Consider the following 21,351-nt stretch of genomic DNA (forward strand, 5'->3'; position numbering starts at 1 on the left):
ACCATTGCTTAGTGATGTAATTCCTGTCACATGACTCACTGAAGCTTGTATATCATAATAAACAATGTACCCCCTGTTATATCAGGATATTAGAAGTCTAGGAGTTCCTGTATAAAAGAACACCTTGGTGACTTATAATATCCTAATATTTTACAATTTATTGGACAGAGAATGGTATATACGCATGTCTGACTGCATATCCTTGCATACAGCACCAGATCTTATAGCTTTAGCATGAGTGTTGCCTTAAAGGGAAAATATACCATTTTTCAAGCGTTATTTGTGTCTGTTATAGGTAAGACAGAAGTGCGACAGAAGTTTTATGCGGGTACAAAACAATGTTGTGCAGAAATGACTGCCTACATGATAGGGAGCTGCCATATGCCCAAACAGAAATCCTTATCTGCAGGCTTGAATAAAGCAGCACGAGTAAGTAGCCACAAATGCGCGGGCGCCCTTGTTTGCCTGGCGGAAGGGCCGGTCGGTGTGCCCAGCTTAGCCCCAATGTTTCCCTGCCTATTCAAGGGAAGAACCAGCAGATCATAAACCTTGCCAATAAATAGGGTATATTTTTCCTTTAAATAAATTAAAATGCACAACAGAGTCGCTGTCCTTTACAAATCCACAAATGGCAGTATCATGAAATATAATCCATTAAAAAAGAAAAAGAGAAAAGCAGCTGGCTCTGTCATAGTATTTGAAGTTGAATTAATGCACATACATTTAATGCTCTGATATCATCCGAGAAAAAGCAGTTCCCACCCCGACCCCACTGAATGGTTACAACTCTTTAAAATCCAACAATGTAAACACCACTACACACAGTACTGAACTGCCGTCACTCACATGGGATCACCGGGATGGGGGGGGATAAACATGGCCCTGGCACTGTCACACAGAACCCAGGGCTCTCTTTCTCCCAGCTACTATGTGCCAAGCGGGCATTCAATGCATTACTGACCCCTTTGGCACGGAAGGGGGGGGTTTAACCAATTCGAAAGGGTGGTGCAGGACGTGGCCGGAGTGTGTGCACTCAGTTCCAGCGGTCCTACAATGCATTGAGGTGCAGGGTAAATTAAATAAATGATCCCCCCAGGCATTCCGGCCACCCTTTCCAATGCTTTTAGTGCTGGGTGGACATGGAAATATAAAGATAAAACACTTTCTGGCACCAGAAGATCCTTAAAACAGAAGAAAATAACGAAGCCATGGTAACAAAGTGCCTGAACAATTTACCAGCGTTTAGAGCCCTTTCAAATTCAAGGCAGAAAAAGGTGTAAAGTTGTTAAAAATAACAAACAGAAAAAAACTAGATTCTGTGTTAAATTTCCAGGAAATGTCCAGAGTTTGGATTAAATAACCGGGAAACAGAAAGCTTGGCCTTCCTGCTGCGTGCGCGGCGCTAAGTCTGCCCCTCTGTACTCTGATCGTCTGTGCCTGAACATGGAATACATTTGGTTTCCTCTTCGTTTTTCCTTCGCTCCATTTCCCATTCCACAAATGTATCAAAGAGGCTCGGCCAGGCCTCGTCCTCACTGTAATTGCTGAGGTCCGGTCCAATCACCTGAGTAAAGTTTAGGAACATGTTCCACGTGTCCCGAGAGATTCCCTTGATTCCTGAGGGGTTCTCAGTTAGGAAGTCTAACCATTGGTCCAAAATAAGGGGTTTGTTTTGGGTGAACACTAACTTCCACAGGGCGATGGCTATTTCCCGGTGAAGCGACCGCTGCCCTTCTTCGGAGTCCAGGCCGAACTGAAACGTGAAGCGATAGAGATCCTTAAACTTGTCCTCTTGTTTGGCTTCGTTTAGCAGGCTGGGGAAGCGGGCGCAGATGCCTTCTATACCGTCTGCGTTTATTGCTTTGCAGCCCTCGAAAAACTCCCTCCTGTTATCGGCAGGGAAAAAAAAAAAAGATTCAAAGTTAAAAAGGCTAAAGGAAAGAAGTTCTTGTACCCTAGGACATGTGAAATATAGATATGAGCAGAGGTTAAGGGGAGGATAAACCCCAAATCACTGGCAAGAGGCCAATGTTTTTGGTGTAGAGCCTACCGCCATCTTGTTCCTCGTACTCCCTGCTCTTTCTCGGGCAGACCTATAAAAGAAACCCTGGGCCATGGTGGGAGCAGCAGCCTTATGTACCATGTTAGCACTACTGTAGTGACATGCGGGTCAGCCCGTAACTCTTGGCATCTGTGAGTTTACCTAGGTTCAGGGTAACACAGCCTACTGCTTGGTTCTTACTGGCCAGCAACTTCTGGTGATGTCAATGATCTGTCCAAACCCCTCCAAAGATGCCACCTCCTTTATCCTACACTCTCCAGTAATGTACCCACTGCCTCTGACATCACCAGAGGTGGGCAGGCTCAAGTATAAACAAGACTAGGTTGATAACAAGGGGAAGCCTAGGTGTATGCAATGAACTCTATGAATAACTATGAAAACATGTGGGCAAATACCAAACCCAAAACCTTTTCATATTCAGTTTGAGCACTGCTGCCACCAATATCACCATTTATAGAAATACTGGCCAATGGTAGGTAGGGAGAGATTTGATTGAAATGTTTATGGGGGCACTCATGTGTATAATACTACAAAGTACCGTTGTGCGCACCTACCGGGTAAACTTGCACATGGTAGCCGCCTGAAATTTCCATGCTAGAACGAGGACTCTAAATTCCGTTGGATCCACATACAGGTCATTGCAAAACCGTTCCATGCCTTCTTCTAATATGGCATCTTCGCGCTCGTCCTTATAGCGCCAAAATAATTCCTCGATTCTCTGCACAGAGGACAACTCTGCGCCCGTCCCCTGCTCCTTTTTCTTAGTGTCACCACCCGCTGCCAGAGGCTGGCTCGCTTCTAAGGACACGTCTCCTTTCTTGGTTCCGTTGACCAGAATCTCCCTGGAGGCCTTCCCGCAGATGGACAAGTGCTCGTCCTTGTGGCTAGAGCTGCGCTTGTGGGGCTTGCTCGACTCCCGCTCACCATTTTTACTCCCTAGCGTGGATGAAGGGTTCTTGCACTTTGTGACACACTGGCCCATGATGAGTATGCCCAGTGCTAGAGCAGTCCCCGCTGTACCAGACACCGTATTAACCGATGTTCCATACGCATCAACATACCATCCAGAGGAGCGCTCTAACCTAGGGGAGAAAGAGGAGAGTTCCAATGAAATGAGGTTACTGTAGATTTCAGTAAGAATATACAGGAATAACAGGACAAAATACAAGCGCACGTTTCTAAGCAGCTGACCTCGAAAGAATGTCAGGCTGCTTGTTTGTCTTTACCAGGCTATAATATCTCTATAACAATCATGAGTCAGTCATGGGAGTTCCCTCCTTCTGCTCCTCAGCAGGAAAAGCCATGCATCGGCTTCAAACTCTGATTAATCCAGGAAAACCTGTTACTCCAAGCCAAGTTTCTGCTTTAAAAAAAAATTAAAAAAAAAAAAAATATATATATATATAAAATATATTATATTTATACTGATCAACCTCCCCAATACATGCCTGCTCCATACATGCTGAACGGTTCAGTGGTTACTATACACAGAATACTGGGCTTGACTTTCAGTTTCTGGTTGAAATACACCACGTCGGCCAATAAAGGAAATTCCTAGAATTCTTAAAGCTGCACAGGTTACAAAGGAGCTGATTCAGTCACTTTTCATGCATGGGCTCCTAACGCAGGGTTCTACGGGACGTGAGTGGAATTCCATTTTATTAATGTATCACAGTTTGAGTCCTGATGAAAGCTAATGTGCTATGCTCAGGGTGGCGTATGCCTGGCTTTGTACATCAGCCACCCTGCAGCTGGAATCACATGTCACTCGTGCCAAACTTCACCTTGACACCCCAATGCTACAGGGCACTAGTGCCAGTTACGTGCCTCCCCAAGGGCACAGAGTTATATCACAAGATAAAGCACCCATATGCACAGAGTATAAGCAAACACTTTACTGACGCTTTCATTGCCCTATAAAAAGGAATGTAAATAGGAATTATCTTTCAAACAGGCCCAGTTTATTACATGTACAGAAGCCTTCATTCTATGCATATTGTCATTCATACATCAATGTGACATTTTAAATGACAGCGAAAACAGTGAAAGACCAAGATTACCCTGCCAGGGCATGTTGTATGGCAGCTCCCACTGATATGTGCAATTAACCACAGCATAAAGGTGTCACTATTTGTTAATAAAGCATTCATGCCTCCCTGTGGACCCCCATTATGGGCATGTGTCAGACCCCAAATCAACTCATTTCCCAGCAGTCAATGCTTTGTGGGCAGACCAAACTCCTGATAGGTTGGAGCATTGTTTACATTTGTCTTCAGCCTATGGGAACTTCACAAGCCTGACAAAGGGTCGGAGGGGGTCTCACAAAAGAGCTAATTAAAGTGATGCTGAACATTCCACATTTATCAGGAATGTGTCATAATTGAGGACAGAGATTTTTGATCACCAAAATGCTCTCAACTAAGAAAGTGAGAAGAGTCAGACCTATGGTTACGAGCACGTGGGAGATTTGTGCCAGACATGCCTGGGTATCATGCCCGGTTACAACTGCACCTCCGGCAGTTTCACCACTGTTCCAGGGAACCTTCCTTAAGCTTCTGCTAAAGCACACGTAGAGACAATTATCAGTAAATGATCAGCATTGTCTATTTTAGTAGCCACGACAAGTAGCTGCTACTAGTAGCTCTGTGTGTCTTCACCCTTAAACCTGGGGCATTTTGCAAAAGCTGACACCTGCTATTACTTTTCTTTTAGTTCTCCCTTGGGCCTTAATGTAAAATTCCCCTTGAAAACTCTTAAAGGGTCATTATACCACTCTGTTCCACATGAGTACAATGAATAGGGCTTGGACTGTATTGCTTAAATCAGTAAAATCATGGAATATTTGTCATTATTGTTTGTAAGGCAGATAATTAGGACAAGGACCAAACATGGAGTCAATTCAATTATCTAGTTTAACACAAGAAATAACAGGAAAAAGTATGTTTGTTGAACTCACGCTGAACAAAGAACCCCCCACCCCCAAAAAGGGCAAAATTTTATCCCCTGCTATTTAGATATGAATCCCCATATGATACAGGTCGCTACTTACTGCTTTGCTTCTGTCACACGTATTCCGGCATATTGTGCTGTATGACACACTGCTTTCCTTGACAGAGAGAGAACCACCTCATCCCTAATTGCTAATACTCTGCCCAATGTTCTCATTTCATCCAAGAAATAAAATCCCAGTCGGCTGTGACTTTCACAAACAAGTAAAGAAGCCACAGAGCGACTGGCTCTAGTATTAACATAGCCACATGGGTATTTATACTAACAAGGCCCTGGTGACTGTGCCAGCTCTGGGCTAAACACATCTCCAAGCTACTTATTTTAGTACATGTAAAAATGATTTATTGCAGCCAACCAGGTATACAGAACTATATCTCTTAGCTTGCCCAGTAGCGCAGTCATAAACGGGATAAATAGCCAGTGGCTGGGATCAAATCATGGACCCCCGTGCCAAAAAGCTAGTAGTGAGAACCACTCTGCCTCCAATCAGACTGTATGATAGTAGTCCCAAGGAATAGGTTGGGGGTTCACTACATGGATTTACAGGCAATCAGTGATAAATAGAATTAAAAAAGTCAGTTACTCAGCAATATGATAACTTTAGAGATGTAAGGAAATGGTCATTTTAAAGGGGAAGTGTATCTTAAAGCAAAAGGAAAGGTAAAATTACTGGGGGGTGTCAAATGTTAAGCACCCCCTAGTGATCCTAATGACTTACCTTTACTTGCCATTTTTACCTTTCCTTCTCCTTTAACGTGACCATAGCTGGAGGTAATAGAAGATTCCTTGGCTGCTCTTCAATGTTCAGTTTGACGTTCTTCTAACATACAGCTATGGGATCTAGTTTGCTTGGAACCTGGGTTTTTCAGATATGAAGTTTTTCTATATTTTTGATCACCACATCATAAGGCTACTAAAACACATTTTTTTTTTTTTTTTTATAGTTTAACCTTTTATTGTTTTATATAACATACATAAACATAAAAACAAAACAAGAAGGGGAGAGAAAAAAGAAAAAAACAAAACAAAAAAAAAAAAAAACCGAAGAAAGAAAATAGGACGAGAGGTTATATACAGCATTGCGGTAACATAGTGCTGGGCGGTATGACCAAAAATTTATATCACGGTATTTTTCAAAATTATATCGGTATCACGGTATTTGACGGTATTTTTTTTTCCCCATGCATGATTAGGTGACCACCCCAAACACCCGCCACCCGCACCCCCCCCCCGCCACCCCAAACACCCCCCCATCCGCACGCAGCCCCCCACCCCCCCATCCGCACGCACCCCCCCACCCCCACGCACCCCCCCATCCGCACGCAACCCCCCCCACCCCAAACACCCCCCCATCCGCACGCACCCCCCCCCACCCCAAACACCCCCCCATCCGCACGCACCCCCCCCACCCCAAACACCCCCCCATCCGCACGCACCCCCCCACCCCAAACACCCCCCATCCGCACACCCCACCCCCACCCCAAACACCCCCCATCCGCACACACCCCCCCCCACCCCACCCCACCCCAAACACCCCCCCATCCGCACACCCCACCCCCACCCCAAACACCCCCCCATCCGCACACACACCCCCCCACCCCACCCCACACACCCCCCCATCCCCTTCACATAAATATAACCCCCCACCCCACCCCCCCCCAAACACAACCCCATCCCCTTCACATAAGTATAACCCACCCACCCCAAACACCCCCCCATCCCCTTCACATAAATATAACCCCCCACCCCACCCCACCCCCCCAAACACAACCCCATCCCCTTCACATAAAATATAATTACTGGCCAGGCACCCCCCCCGACAGCTCACATTGGTATCCGACTCTGAATGCGTCCTAGCGATGGCGCTTTTGTAGAGTGTGCGCGCTGACGTCACGTGCGCGCTGACGTCACGTGCGCGCTGACGTCACGTGTGCACCCGGAAGTATTCAGCACACCGGTATGTAGAAAATTCATATCGGTTTCAAAAAAAAAACCGGTGATCGGTTTTTACCGGTATACCGCCCAGCACTACGGTAACATATTAAACATGTTTCAGTTCTGATATGGCAATAGCAATATAATAAAATAGGTTTGGTAGGTATGACACGCACACACCCCCCCCCACCCCACCCCAAACACCCCCCCATCCCCTTCACATAAATATAACCCCCCACCCCACCCCCCCCCCAAACACAACCCCATCCCCTTCACATAAGTATAACCCACCCACCCCAAACACCCCCCCATCCCCTTCACATAAATATAACCCCCACCCCACCCCACCCCCCCAAACACAACCCCATCCCCTTCACATAAAATATAATTACTGGCCAGGCACCCCCCCCGACAGCTCACATTGGTATCCGACTCTGAATGCGTCCTAGCGATGGCGCTTTTGTAGAGTGTGCGCGCTGACGTCACGTGCTGACGTCACGTGCGCGCTGACGTCACGTGTGCACCCGGAAGTATTCAGCACACCGGTATGTAGAAAATTCATATCGGTTTCAAAAAAAAAACCGGTGATCGGTTTTTACCGGTATACCGCCCAGCACTACGGTAACATATTAAATATGTTTCAGTTCTGATATGGCAATAGCAATATAATAAAATAGGTTTGGTAGGTATGACAAAATTCTCAATTGTACAGCGCTGGTCCATTCAATCATATTATACTAGGTCTTGCATATAGTGTGGACGTTTTAAGGTGACTGTTACCTGGAGAGACTAGCTAGGAAATTAAGGTAATCTGTATGTGCAAATTTGGGTATTGCATTTTACGTCAAGGTTCCTTGTCCACCTAAGCCTGCCTCCCACCATGGACTCCAAATTTTCTCAAATTTCTTTTGGGAACCTCTGGCTAGCAAAGTGAGTTTAATAAGGGGCAAAACTTGATTTACCAGGGTAATCCAGTTTTGAACTGTAGGAGGTTCAGGTCCCATCCAAGCCATTGCAATAATTTTCCTTGCGTAGTATAAGAGTGTTCTGTATCTAGTTCTAGCATGGTTGGTCGTTATAAATTCGTCCAGGATTCCCAGTATACATACCTGGGGCGTCAGAATTTTGGGGAATTCTAGTTTGTCTGCTAAGATGCACATAACTTCAGACCAAAATTTGGCTACATGTGGGCACAACCAGGCCATGTGTAGGAAATTTGCCTCCTCCATTCCACATCTATGGCATCATGCACCGGGGTTACGTCCCATGGACCTCAGTCGTATAGGTGTGAGATAAAATTGGTGCAGCCATTTAAATTGGACAAGTTTATCTCTTACTGAAAATAAGTAATAATACCCTCTGTCTGTTGCTTCTTCCCAGTCTTCCTCTGTAAGGTCTGGAACGTTGACCAACCATTTGCGGTGTGCTGTTTTGAATGGGGATGGAGTTGTTTGTAGTAGAGTTTTATACAGTGTCGATGTAGGTTTGGTTAAAGTGGGGGACCAGAGTACAGTTTCAAACTGTGGTTGGGAGGTTTGTATGTCGACTCCCCCAAACTGTGCTTGAAATACCTGCCTAAATTGGAAGTATCGGAATTGGGAGAGAGTGGGTTCTGCAAGCTTCTCTTTAAAGAACTCATATGTTCCCAGTGTAGAGCCATCAAGTGTGTCCTGCAGACGCCTGATCTGTTTACGAGGCCAGTACAAGAAATCAGGGAACTTATAGAAGTGGGGGAGTCGAGAGTTTGCCCATAAGGGTATATTGGGTGTTAAAGTTGGGGAGTGTTGTGGATATATCTTGAGTGCTAGGTTCCAGGCTGTCCTCGGAGTTGCCATTACTGCTGGAAGGTTTTTGTGGTCTGTGGTTGCTCTATATGGGAGATGTCTAAGGCCCTCCACTGACCCTACTGTTACTGCTTGCAGATTCATATTTGGGTTGTATGGGTCAGGGTCGAACCACCATTTAATATAGTGCAACTGACTAGCTAGGTAGTAGAGGTACAGATCTGGTAATCCCAATCCCCCTTCTTTGGTGGGGGGGGTTAGTTTTTTCCAAGCAATTCTAGGGGTTTTTCCTCCCCATATGAAATGTATTAAGGTCTGGTTAACGGCTTTAAAGAAGCTTTTTGGGATATGAATAGGAGAATTGTGGAAGGTATATAGAAAGCGTGGCAGGTAAATCATCTTAAAAATGTTAATTTTCCCCCAAAGTGTTAAGGGAAGTTTGGACCACATGGGTAGGATATTATTTAGGGAGGATATGATTGGGTCTAGGTTTCTTGTCGTATAGGTGTTTAGGTATAGGTGGACTTGGATTCCCAAGTACTTAAATGAATCTACTGTCATTACGGGGATATCTTGTGGTAGAGCAGGGAGGGGGGGGGATGAAAGATCCTGTAGTGTAAATGTCACACATTGCATATACAGTGGAGGAAATAATTATTTGACCCCTCACTGATTTTGTAAGTTTGTCCAATGAAATGAAAAGTCTCAGAACAGTATCATTTCAATGGTAGGTTTATTTTAACAGTGGCAGATAGCACATCAAAAGGAAAATCAAAAAAATAACTTTAAATAAAAGATAGCAACTGATTTGCATTTCATTGAGTGAAATAAGTTTTTGAACCCCTACCAACCATTAAGAGTTCTGGCTCCCACAGAGTGGTTAGACACTTCTACTCAATTAGTCAACCTCATTAAGGACACCTGTCTTAACTAGTCACCTGTATAAAAGACACCTGTCCACAGAATCAATCAATCAAGCAGACTCCAAACTCTCCAACATGGGAAAGACCAAAGAGCTGTCCAAGGATGTCAGAGACAAAATTGTAGACCTGCACAAGGCTGGAATGGGCTACAAAACCATTAGCAAGAAGCTGGGAAAGAAGGTGACAACTGTTGGTGCAATTGTTCGAAAATGGAAGGAGCACAAAATGACCATCAATCGACCTCGCTCTGGGGCTCCACGAAAGATCTCACCTCGTGGGGTGTCAATGAAAGGTGAAAAAGCATCCTAGAACTACACGGGAGGAGTTAGTTTATGACCTCAAATTAGCAGGGACCACAGTCACCAAGAAAACCATTGGAAACACATTACACCGCAATGGATTAAAATCCTGCAGGGCTCGCAAGGTCCCCCTGCTCAAGAAGGCACATGTGCAGGCCTGTCTGAAGTTTGCCAATGAACACCTGAATGATTCTGTGAGTGACTGGGAGAAGGTGCTGTGGTCTGATGAGACCAAAATAGAGCTCTTTGGCATTAACTCAACTCGCTGTGTTTGGAGGAAGAAAAATGCTGCCTATGACCCCCAAAACACCGTCCCCACCGTCAAGCATGGGGGTGGAAACATTTTGCTTTGGGGGTGTTTTTCTGCTAAGGGCACAGGACAACTTATTCGCATTAACGGGAAAATGGACGGAGCCATGTATCGTGAAATCCTGAACGACAACCTCCTTCCCTCTGCCAGGAAACTGAAAATGGGTCGTGGATGGGTGTTCCAGCACGACAATGACCCAAAACATACAGCAAAGGCAACAAAGGAGTGGCTCAAGAAGAAGCACATTAAGGTCATGGAGTGGCCTAGTCAGTCTCCGGACCTTAATCCAATAGAAAACCTATGGAGGGAGCTCAAGCTCAGAGTTGCACAGAGACAGCCTCGAAACCTTAGGGATTTAGAGATGATCTGCAAAGAGGAGTGGACCAACATTCCTCCTAAAATGTGCGCAAACTTGGTCATCAATTACAAGAAACGTTTGACCTCTGTGCTTGCAAACAAGGGTTTTTCCACTAAGTATTAAGTCTTTTTTTGTTAGAGGGTTCAAAAACTTATTTCACTCAATGAAATGCAAATCAGTTGCTATCTTTTATTTAAAGTTATTTTTTCGATTTTCCTTTTGATGTGCTATCTGCCACTGTTAAAATAAACCTACCATTGAAATGATACTGTTCTGAGACTTTTCATTTCTTTGTCATTGGACAAACTTACAAAATCAGTGAGGGGTCAAATAATTATTTCCTCCACTGTATCATTCCCTTTGTATTTGTAGTGTCCTGTCCATGCCTGAAAAAATCAGTTTTAACTCTTAATTTAGCGACAGTCACAAGATAAAGGCAAATATTAAAAAAACAAAAGTATGAGCTACAATAGCCCTGTAGCATAATCCTGCTGGTAGCGGCGCTCATTGGAATCCTGCTTGCTACATTCTTTGCCTAATGCAATGTTCAACATCCTCGTGCCAAGTAGGTTAGCTCAGATACCCCACCCCACTCCCTGCTTTAGATCCATCATAAAACCAAATGGCGTATGGCTTTAAAGGTATTAAACAATTAGGCAGAAGGTCAGGCAAAACATTATGCATCTGGACCATCGATTTCTGCTGAATGGGCAACACAATTAACGTCAGGGGCTGGAATAAACAATCCTGGGCAAGCGGCATATAATCTGCTCTTATAAAAGAAATAAGCATAACAATATGTGACAGCTCTGTCCTGAGAATATCCACCTCTCACAACCATTGCGCAGAGCCACCCAATTATAGTGTTACCCTTATCTCAGCACCCTCGTCATAGAGGCAGTGTAAAACCTGGCAGCTAGAAGTGGCATGGCATATACAGTAACTAACACGTAGGGTTATATAGCAACATGCAGGCCCAGATTTAAAATAGGCCCTGGAATTATAAGTACACAGAAGCCTTAAACAGCCCACCACTAACCCAATAAATAGTGACTGCCTATGGCATCTTACAGCAGCCCCTCTGGCATTTGCCAAAACCTACAGATTGCCAGTCCGGGCCTGGTAACATACAGTAAAATGTTCAACTGATTTCTATGGGTTACTTGACTGCCCCTATTGACACAGAACCTTTACATCAGTCATGGAGTTCCTGTCTACACAGCCCATGAAAGCAGAATGCCCTTCTTAGAACTTGCCCCTCCATAATTTGGTGCATTCCAAAAATCTTTCAAGAAGATCAAAACACTTACAGTTCTGCTGAAGCTCTTTAAGTGCTATAGGCCCGCACTGAAACTGCAAAAATCTTAAATTGACTTTGTAATCAGCAGAATATGGCCAATCATCGACCTATGGCAGCCTTGCAAGAACACCAAATTGCAGAGCTATGGAAGATACCCTCACTGTTATAGGGTTCCTGTATCACCAGATTGTTACAGCAGTCTCAGGCTATTGCCCAATGGGGGACACCATCAGCCTGTAGGCACACACACAGCAGATTTCATGCCAATAGAAGTCAGAATGCCAGTGGTTTACTGCAGGTGCAAATTACCCAGTGTTGGTAACCAAGCCTGTGTGTTGGCATTAGAAAGAGGAAACGGTTTTGCCTCACAAGGAAACTTAGGAAAACCAAAGCAACACGCCATCCCATCAGTGATTCACATTCTTGTCTGGGAGATTAGTCGCCAACAAAAGTGAAGATTAAGGGCCCACGACTAATCTCCCCGAAATGCCATCCCACTGGCTAGAATGTAAATCGCCGGTGAGATGGCATACGCGGGACGGTGATTTGCTGAAATCACGGAAGTTGTCTTGAAAGGAAAATTTAGGGATTTTGGCGCTGCGTATGCCATCCCACCATGATTTACATTCTAGCCAGTGGGGTGGCATTTTGGGGAGATTAGTCGCGGGCCATGGCCCTTATCACGGGTGACTAATCTCCCCCTGTGCCACTGCCCTTACAATACTGAGAATTGCCTCTGCTAAAACACACGTGGAGACAGTTATCAGTAAATGATCAGCATTGTCTGTTTTAGTAGCCATGACAAGTAGCTGCTACTAGTAGCTCTGTGTGTCTTCACCCTAAGGGCCACGGCAGATGGGGAGATTAATCTCCCTGAAATGGCCTCCCACCGGCGAGAATGTAAATCACCGGTGGGATGGCATATGCGGCGCCGCAATTTCCCGAAATCGCAGCGAATAATCTCTCCGTCTGCCATGGCCCTAAAGAAAAAGCCTCCCATCATTGTTTATAGCCAAGCATTGTGATAAAAGCTAATTAACACAAAGTAAGCCATTTAGCACCTACGTGGCACTTTTTAGACAGTCCCCAGAGCACACATTTCTTTCCCATGCTAATAGGCCCCAGCCATTGTTGCTTTACAAATAATGGGATTCTATATAAAACACAAAGATAAACAGAAGGCCTCCAAATAATCCAGCAAACAAGGTAAAACCCCAGACTATGAGAGATACATACAATACTTATAACACTAACTCAAATCATGCTATTTATATGTTGAAATGTAACTACATATATTATAATACAGATCAAAATCATAGTTGGGGGGGCATACAAATGCTGATATTAAACAGCTGCTACAATCCCAACGATCTCCTATGTGGATAAACAAATTCAATTCACATTCTTGGCCCATTCTAGAACAATATCTTTAGGTACAACATGTCAGGACATGCCCCTATCTGCTAGGCCTATAGGTTCCTTGATATGCAATGGTCTGTTTTATAATGTAGCCATACTCGGGCAGCTTTAGACCAAATCAGCAGTTTATCTGCCCGTGTATGAGGACCCCCCGACAGGCCTGCCCAACCGATATCTGGCTACAAATTGCCCGGATATGGATTGGGCTGGTTGACACATAGACCCAGTTCTTGTTCTGACGGCTCCAACATTGTTGTAATGATGGGAATATCAGGGGGAAATATCGGCTCGTTCGGCAACCTGGCCAAATGAGCAGATAGTGTATAGCCACCTTAATATGTGGCGTCTGTATCTCGAGTCATTGTCCTAATTACAGTCATATAAAGGCCATATAAAACTATGAATGCCTTTCTTGCTTTGTCAGACTAATCCACCCATCCCCCATGCAGTATAAAAAAGATCCTGGTTCCATCGAACCAGATCAGACTGAATATAAAGAGAATAGCAGGATAAGTGACAGCCTAACTAACCCCAGCCCTGGGGCCAATAACTGCCCCCCTATCTGTGGCAGGGAAGGAAGCTATAATGTCTCGGCACAGTGATCTGACCCCTTGTGTTGCTGTCTGTATGGATTTTGGGGTCACAGCCTCATTGCCTAATGCTTAAAACACAACTTTCCCCTGTTTGTTCTGGCTAGGGATCTGCAGCCACTGTATCTGCAGTTATAGTTCAACTACATCTCTGCCCATGGGGGTAGTGAGGTGCTCAGCCTCTCCAGCCCTTAGAAGTCCCAGTATCAGCCCATGGCAGAACAGCAGGGAGTTGTAGTTCAGTAGCTGCCAGGGGAAACCATCCCCAAACAGCTGCAGGGCCTCCCCATTACCGATACAGTAGGGTGTGTGTGTGTGAGGGGCCTCAGTCTGCAGGTAGCGGAGATGTGGCCCCATAGCAACACAAGGAGCCCCTGGCTGGGGGGGGGGGTATAATAATCCAACATGGAGCCCCCCAGCCGTGGCTATTCCCTGGGTGGGTAAGTGCGGAGCTGCAGTGGAACAATAGGTACAGACTGTATATATCAGGGCTGAGCCCAGCGGCCACACACACACACATACATACATACACACACACACAAAGCCCCCCCCCGCTCACCATGGCTGCCGCATCACTTCCCGCTTTGCCCCATTCTGCCTCAGGTGTTACAGGGGGACCGGCAGCGCCCCAATCACTTGTGAGCCTGCGACGTCCGCACCTTCCAGCTCCCCCTCCTTCCTTTCCTCCAGCCGTGACGTGCCCGCTGCGCCCGGCGCACTTCTACCGACGTCACAGGCTAAACAAGGGAGGAAAGAAAAAGTGACATCAGTGTATTCTCACGGAGTCCGCCCACGGGTGTCTCGGTGTCAGGGGGGGGGGCGTGTTGTGTCGCGGAAGAGGCGTGGTACCGTCAGGTCAGTCACAGCGGCAGTATTGGGCAGTATAGAGCTGGGGCGGGGCGCTGTGCATGCTGGGTAGGGGCAGTGCTCGGCCTGTAGGTGTAGGTGCGCTGTCACTGCCGGTGATACTGAGGGTTCTCTGTAATATAACTATATATAACTATAGCTGCTCTACTGAAGGAGGGCGGGGCCTGGGTTATACATATAGGGGGTGGGTAGGGAGTCCGGTAAATCTGCCCACAAATAGGAACAGAAACTCTGAAAGGGCAAAAGTCACCCTGTGGTACCCTGTGACTCCTATCACTAACCCCCTGCAATTCCTACCCACCAACATTCCTCTCAGGTATTATGTGCACTTATGTTATGGGAATATTCTAGAGTAAATGGTGCCCATATGCCAGCGCTATAGCGCCCATACACCCAGAGCAGCGCCAGGGAAGCCTGAATGTCTATAGTAAATGGTGCCCATATGCCAGCGCTATAGTGCCCATACACCCAGAGCAGCGCCAGGGAAGCCTGAATGTCTATAGTAAATGGTGCCCATATGCCAGCGCTATAGCGCCCATACACCCAGAGCAGCGCCAGGGAAGCCTGAATGTCTATAGTAAATGGTGCCCATATGCCAGCGCTATAGCACCCATACACCCAGAGCAGCGCCAGGAAAGCCTGAATGTCTATAGTAAATGGTGCCCATATGCCAGCGCTATAGCGCCCATACACCCAGAGCAGCGCCAGGAAAGCCTGAATGTCTATAGTAAATGGTGCCCATATGCCAGTGCTATAGTGCCCATACACCCAGAGCAGCGCCAGGAAAGCCTGAATGTCTATAGTAAATGGTGCCCATATGCCAGAGCTATAGTGCCCATACACCCAGAGCAGCGCCAGGAAAGCCTGAATGTCTATAGTAAATGGTGCCCATATGCCAGAGCTATAGTGCCCATACACCCAGAGCAGCGCCAGGAAAGCCTGAATGTCTATAGTAAATGGTGCCCATATGCCAGTGCTATAGCGCCCATACACCCAGAGCAGCGCCAGGGAAGCCTGAATGTCTATAGTAAATGGTGCCCATATGCCAGTGCTATAGCGCCCATACACCCAGAGCAGCGCCAGGGAAGCCTGAATGTCTATAGTAAATGGTGCCCATATGCCAGTGCTATAGCGCCCATACACCCCGAGCAGCGCCAGGGAAGCCTAAATGTCTATAGTAAATGGTGCCCATATGCCAGCGCTATAGTGCCCATACACCCAGAGCAGCGCCAGGGAAGCCTAAATGTCTATAGTAAATGGTGCCCATATGCCAGCGCTATAGTGCCCATACACCCAGAGCAGCGCCAGGGAAGCCTGAATGTCTATAGTAAATGGTGCCCATATGCCAGCGCTATAGTGCCCATACACCCAGAGCAGCGCCAGGAAAGCCTGAATGTCTATAGTATATGGTGCCCCTATGCCAGCGCTATAGTGCCCATACACCCGGAATAGCGCCAGGGAAGCCTAAATGTCTATAGTAAATGGTGCCCATATGCCAGTGCTATAGCGCCCATACACCCAGAGCAGCGCCAGGGAAGCCTAAATGTCTGTAGTAAATGGTGCCCATATGCCCAGAACAGCGCCAGGGAAGCCTAAATGTCTGTAGTAAATGGTGCCCATATGCCAGCACTATAGCGCCCATACACCCAGAGCAGCGCCAGGGAAGCCTAAATGTCTGTAGTAAATGGTGCCCATATGCCAGCACTATAGTGCCCATATGCCCAGAACAGCGCCAGGGAAGCCTAAATGTCTGTAGTAAATAGCGCCCATATGCCCAGAACAGCGCCAGGGAAGCCTAAATGTCTGTAGTAAATGGTGCCCATATGCCAGCACTATAGCGCCCATATGCCCAGAACAGTGCCAGGGAAGCCTAAATGTCTGTAGTAAATGGTGCCCATATGCCAGCACTATAGCGCCCATATGCCCAGAACAGCGCCAGGGAAGCCTAAATGTCTGTAGTAAATGGTGCCCATATGCCAGCACTATAGTGCCCATACATCCAGAGCAGCGCCAGGAAAGCCTAAATGTCTGTAGTAAATGGTGCCCATATGCCCAGAACAGCGCCAGGGAAGCCTAAATGTCTGTAGTAAATGGTGCCCATATGCCAGCACTATAGCGCCCATATGCCCAGAACAGCGCCAGGGAAGCCTAAATGTCTGTAGTAAATGGTGCCCATATGCCAGCACTATAGTGCCCATACACCCAGAGCAGCGCCAGGAAAGCCTAAATGTCTGTAGTAAATGGTGCCCATATGCCAGCACTATAGCGCCCATATGCCCAGAACAGCGCCAGGGAAGCCTAAATGTCTATAGTAAATGGTGCCCATATGCCAGCACTATAGCGCCCATATGCCCAGAACAGTGCCAGGGAAGCCTAAATGTCTGTAGTAAATGGTGCCCATATGCCAGTACTATAGCGCCCATACACCCAGAACAGCGCCAGGGAAGCCTGAATGTGGCAGCACAGCATTCTGTAAGCAGTCCACTTTTTCCGGAAGGAGGTTAGCCATTGTTCCCTGGGCGGGGTGTCCGACTAATGACACCCATGATCATTTTGACTTTCCATGTCCTTAAAATATGAATAAATCCCCTGCCACCCCACAGTTCCCCCAATTCATTTCCTCTGGTGCCCCCACCAGAGGTAACATGGGTGGAGCTGCAGGGAGTTAGGGCGGTCCAACTGGAGGCCCTCAAAATGATTTTAATGGCCCCCAGCCTGCCCATGGGCTCCATAGACTTCACGGTATAACTGTATAACTTATACAATGTTGAACAACACTTTTTAGTAGATGAGTGTGAGGTCTCTCTGCTTCTCTTTTCAATTCATACATACATAATTTTTTTTTAATTGCAGGTTACAATGGGGACCCGTCACGAGGTTTTAAGCCTTTATCGGCAGATTTTCCGAATAGCAAGAAAATGGCAGGCAGCATCAGGACTTAAGGAAGAAACTATAAAAGAGAAAAAATACATTGTGGATGAAGCTAGAAAGTTATTCTATAAAAACAAAAAGGTACATATAACTGTGCTGTACGTGGGTTCCCTATGGGCAGGCTCTCCCTTTAACCTCTAGCACATCAGGATCACGTGGGGCACTAAAGTACTGTTGGGCTTATGTAGGGGCAACTATTGCTCCCAATAAAGGCCTGTATTTATCAGGGGGCGGAACTGCACAGTCCTGTTACCTCTACCCAACACCTTACACCTCTTCAGCCTGGGTCGCTGCAGCAATGGCATTATTCTTGGGGACAGGTCTTGGACATGATAGGCTGGAGCACCCATATAAACTCTGCCCTAACCAATCAAGTCTTTACCCAACCCCCAACGTCAAATTTCACTTCTACAGCAGCCATTTTAGAAGCGGCATCTAGGGTTGGAAACCGGAGTGTAGGCGGGGCATGGAATGTTAACACATTAGAATATATAGTGATACTGACGGGTTCCTGTAATCCTGAAATGTGTTATATGTTAACCCTTAAGGAGAAATATTGTGTAAAATACAAGAATGTGCCAGTGCATTATACGTGTATATATATAGAAGGATTATGCTTTTTTAAATTTATTGAGAAATTCCACCAAAATGCTACTAGTCCAACCCATCTGTTCTACTTTCTGCTGCCTCCTTTCGCAGGCTGTGCAGGGGAGCACTGTTAAACAGGAACCAATCAGCAGCTAGGCTGACCTGATAGGGAACTGGAGCCTGTATTTGCTTGTGTGACTGCGGGGCTGTGATTGGCTATCCCTCTCCTACTGTGTTTCTGGCAGGGACCGTTAAGACACACCCACCTCTCATTGGTGACACAAACAGGGACACAAGCATATAGGGAGCTCCAGGAAAGGAGGAATAATATTCACTATTGCCTACAAGATTTGGGGGGGGGGGGGCGGGATTTTTGCTATTAGTCTCCCTTAACTGCCACGTCTTTGTGATCCTGCTGTGCCACATATAACCAGTAAGCACTGTTCTTTTTTTGTAGATTACAGATCTTCAGATGATTAAAATGTGTATAGAAGAATGCAAGGCAAGAGTGGAGATTGGATTGCATTATAGGAATCCATACCCCAGGCCTGTAAGCATTAGTCCTACTTCCCTCCCAAACCAAATACTGTTACTTTCTTTCCTGTCCCCTTCATGTTTTTCCTTCTGTCTCTGCCCTTCTTCCTAGATACTACTTATTCCCTTTAACTCTGCACAGATCTATCTCTGCCCTGCTCTTTGCACTTATTTAGCCCTTACACTCACCTATTTGCTATGTTGTTGGTCATTTACCTTTCTCCCTGCTGCTTGTACCCTTTCCAAGAGAAGCATTTACAGAATAAACTCTAATTTTTATTCACAGATCCATCTGCCTCCACTGGGACTTGCCGTCCCACACAGTAAAGTTCTGCGTACCCAGGAAAAGCTCAGGAAGCAAGCCAAGCCTGTTTATTTAAAGTCATATGATGAAATCTCCTAGTCATGGCAGCAGATCTATCATAATTAAATTATATTGTTGTATCACAAGCCATGTTTGCGGTATGATGAGGTTTAACCACAAGATGGACTCTGTAAATCAAAGCTGCCACTGTGTTGCACTGCAGAACAGGGTCATTCCCATTCATGCTGGTTAGTCACTCAAATTATTCAGCAAGGAACCTATTTGTAATAAAAGGGGGGGGGTCCAAGATTTATTCCATTCATAATAGAGTGCACCTAAGTTTCCACACCCATCCAATATAATTGACCAATATTTTTCATTTGTACTGGTGAACCAGGGGTAATTGTTACAACCCCCCCACCCACAAAAAATATGGGAATGTCTTTGTGTATATGCCGATTGCTTAGGACCCAACTTAATCTTCATTCACAGTTCTCTGTAGAAGGAAACTGAGGCAGTGACTGCTTTGATTTAAAATAGGCCCTGAAATAATATCTACACAGAAGCCCAAACAGCCCCCCACCAGCCCAATAAATAGTGACTGTCAATCAAAGTACTTAACTGTCAACCATTGTGTCGGCATCTGGATCTTCTACTCACTCTGTTTGTTACTGTTTTCAAAGGGGTGACACACCTGGACTACAACTTCTAGATATATTTGTGACAAGATACCAAGTTGCACCTGAGTCAGTCCCTTAAGGTGGCCATACACATAACAATTCCGATCTTTCCTGCAACCATAGGTCTCAGGAACGATTGATCGTTTCCCCCAATGACGTTCAGGGCTGAATCGTCAGAAACAATAGAGATTCTACCTCCACCTGCCTCTCCAGCCCTAAACTCAGATTTTGTTTGGGCACCTGATCAAAATCTTTGATCCGTAGCCTTTTGAAGTATCAGTCACCTCTTCGAGCCGCCATTCAGGGGCCGAATATTGTACGAAACTAGGTTTCAGGCAATATCATTGGTGTGTGTATGGCCAGCTTTAGTCATTGTGACAAACTGGAACTGGATACGCAATTTACTCCTGACACAGTGGTGATGCTTTCCGAACCCCAGATTATAGAATATCAGTGGTAGTGCCCACAATCTCACCTTTGTCTTCAGAGTCTCCGTTTCATTAATGTAAATAAGTCTTTATTTGAAATGTTTATTACCCTTAAAGGGGACCTGTCACCCTAAGAAATAATTTCAATTTTTTTTTTTAGTTAAGCAAAATAAACTTCACTTACACTATATAAATAATATAAATCTTGCTTCCTTCAGTCTGGGAATTACACAATCACAGCAAGAAGGCAGGCGCCATTTTGTGGACATTTTTATTAATGCGAGCTTTGTATCACCCCAAAATCTTGTTTATGTGCCAGAATGGGGGGACCTGATACCCATACCCATGCACACAATTAGATAGTGAGGAGGGAGGGGGAGAGTGAGGAGAGCAGTGACATCTAAGAAGTGCTGAATGGAAAGTAAAAGTTATTGTCTGCCCCGCCTCTATGCTGAAGGCGGGGCAAGCAATATATGATTGGCAGCTGGGATTTTCAAATGCCTTGATAATGGGTATGAATATGTTAATGAAAAAATGAATTTGGGTTTCATGTTTAATTTGAAAAGGACTTTTATTATACAGCTTTTTATATCTGAGTGACAGGTTAAAAGCGTTTCAATAAATTTTGCAAGTAAAATAAGAAGTCTGTGTGTATGTATCAGAATTGTACCACCATTTGAATTAGAGGTTTGTAGTATGTTCTAGAACAGGGGTGGCCGGACTTTCCCCGGTAGCGACTGACGATAGCGGTGTGTACGTACGCATTCGCGCAGCACTTCCGCATTCCGGGCTTGATCGCGTTCCACCAGAAATCCACCGGGGATCTACTGGTGGGCTGCGATTGACGTATTGGCCACCCCTGTTCTAGAAGACCTAAGTGGTCCCACCATTGCATTTATCCTTTCTGTTCTTTACCTCTTCCCTTTTGTCTGCTATTCTATATTTAAACCATTTTGTCCTATACATAAAACATATCTTTATCATTGCAATGCGTATATCCAGGACATGGTTCTAGCCCCATTTTAGGCAT

General features: G+C 45.7%; 2 protein-coding genes across 5 annotated transcripts; one reads left to right on the plus strand and one right to left on the minus strand.

Annotated features, from left to right (window-relative positions):
• Positions 1-545: 545 nt before the first annotated feature.
• On the minus strand, positions 546-14,725 carry dcun1d3 (DCN1, defective in cullin neddylation 1, domain containing 3). 3 transcript variants are annotated; one of them, XM_012969971.3, is made up of 4 exons: positions 14,549-14,638; positions 3,289-3,425; positions 2,617-3,144; positions 550-1,886 (listed from the first exon to the last, which is right to left on the minus strand). In XM_012969971.3, exons 3-4 carry the CDS (start codon positions 3,042-3,044, stop codon positions 1,403-1,405), a joined length of 912 nt encoding a protein of 303 aa, XP_012825425.1. In that variant the 5' UTR covers positions 3,045-3,144; positions 3,289-3,425; positions 14,549-14,638; the 3' UTR covers positions 550-1,402.
• Positions 14,720-20,958, plus strand: lyrm1 (LYR motif containing 1). 2 transcript variants are annotated; one of them, XM_002931960.5, is made up of 4 exons: positions 14,720-14,844; positions 17,710-17,868; positions 18,833-18,925; positions 19,196-20,958. In XM_002931960.5, the coding sequence occupies exons 2-4, from the start codon at positions 17,716-17,718 to the stop codon at positions 19,310-19,312; spliced, it is 363 nt and encodes a 120-aa protein (XP_002932006.1). In that variant the 5' UTR covers positions 14,720-14,844; positions 17,710-17,715; the 3' UTR covers positions 19,313-20,958. The 2 variants fall into 2 exon arrangements, with proteins under 2 accessions (XP_002932006.1, XP_031748626.1); XM_031892766.1 differs by lacking the exon at positions 14,720-14,844 and adding an exon at positions 15,032-15,172.
• The last annotated feature ends 393 nt before the right edge of the window (positions 20,959-21,351 follow it).

This window comes from Xenopus tropicalis, chromosome 9, assembly GCF_000004195.4.
Source record: "Xenopus tropicalis strain Nigerian chromosome 9, UCB_Xtro_10.0, whole genome shotgun sequence".
Lineage (NCBI taxonomy): Eukaryota > Metazoa > Chordata > Amphibia > Anura > Pipidae > Xenopus > Xenopus tropicalis.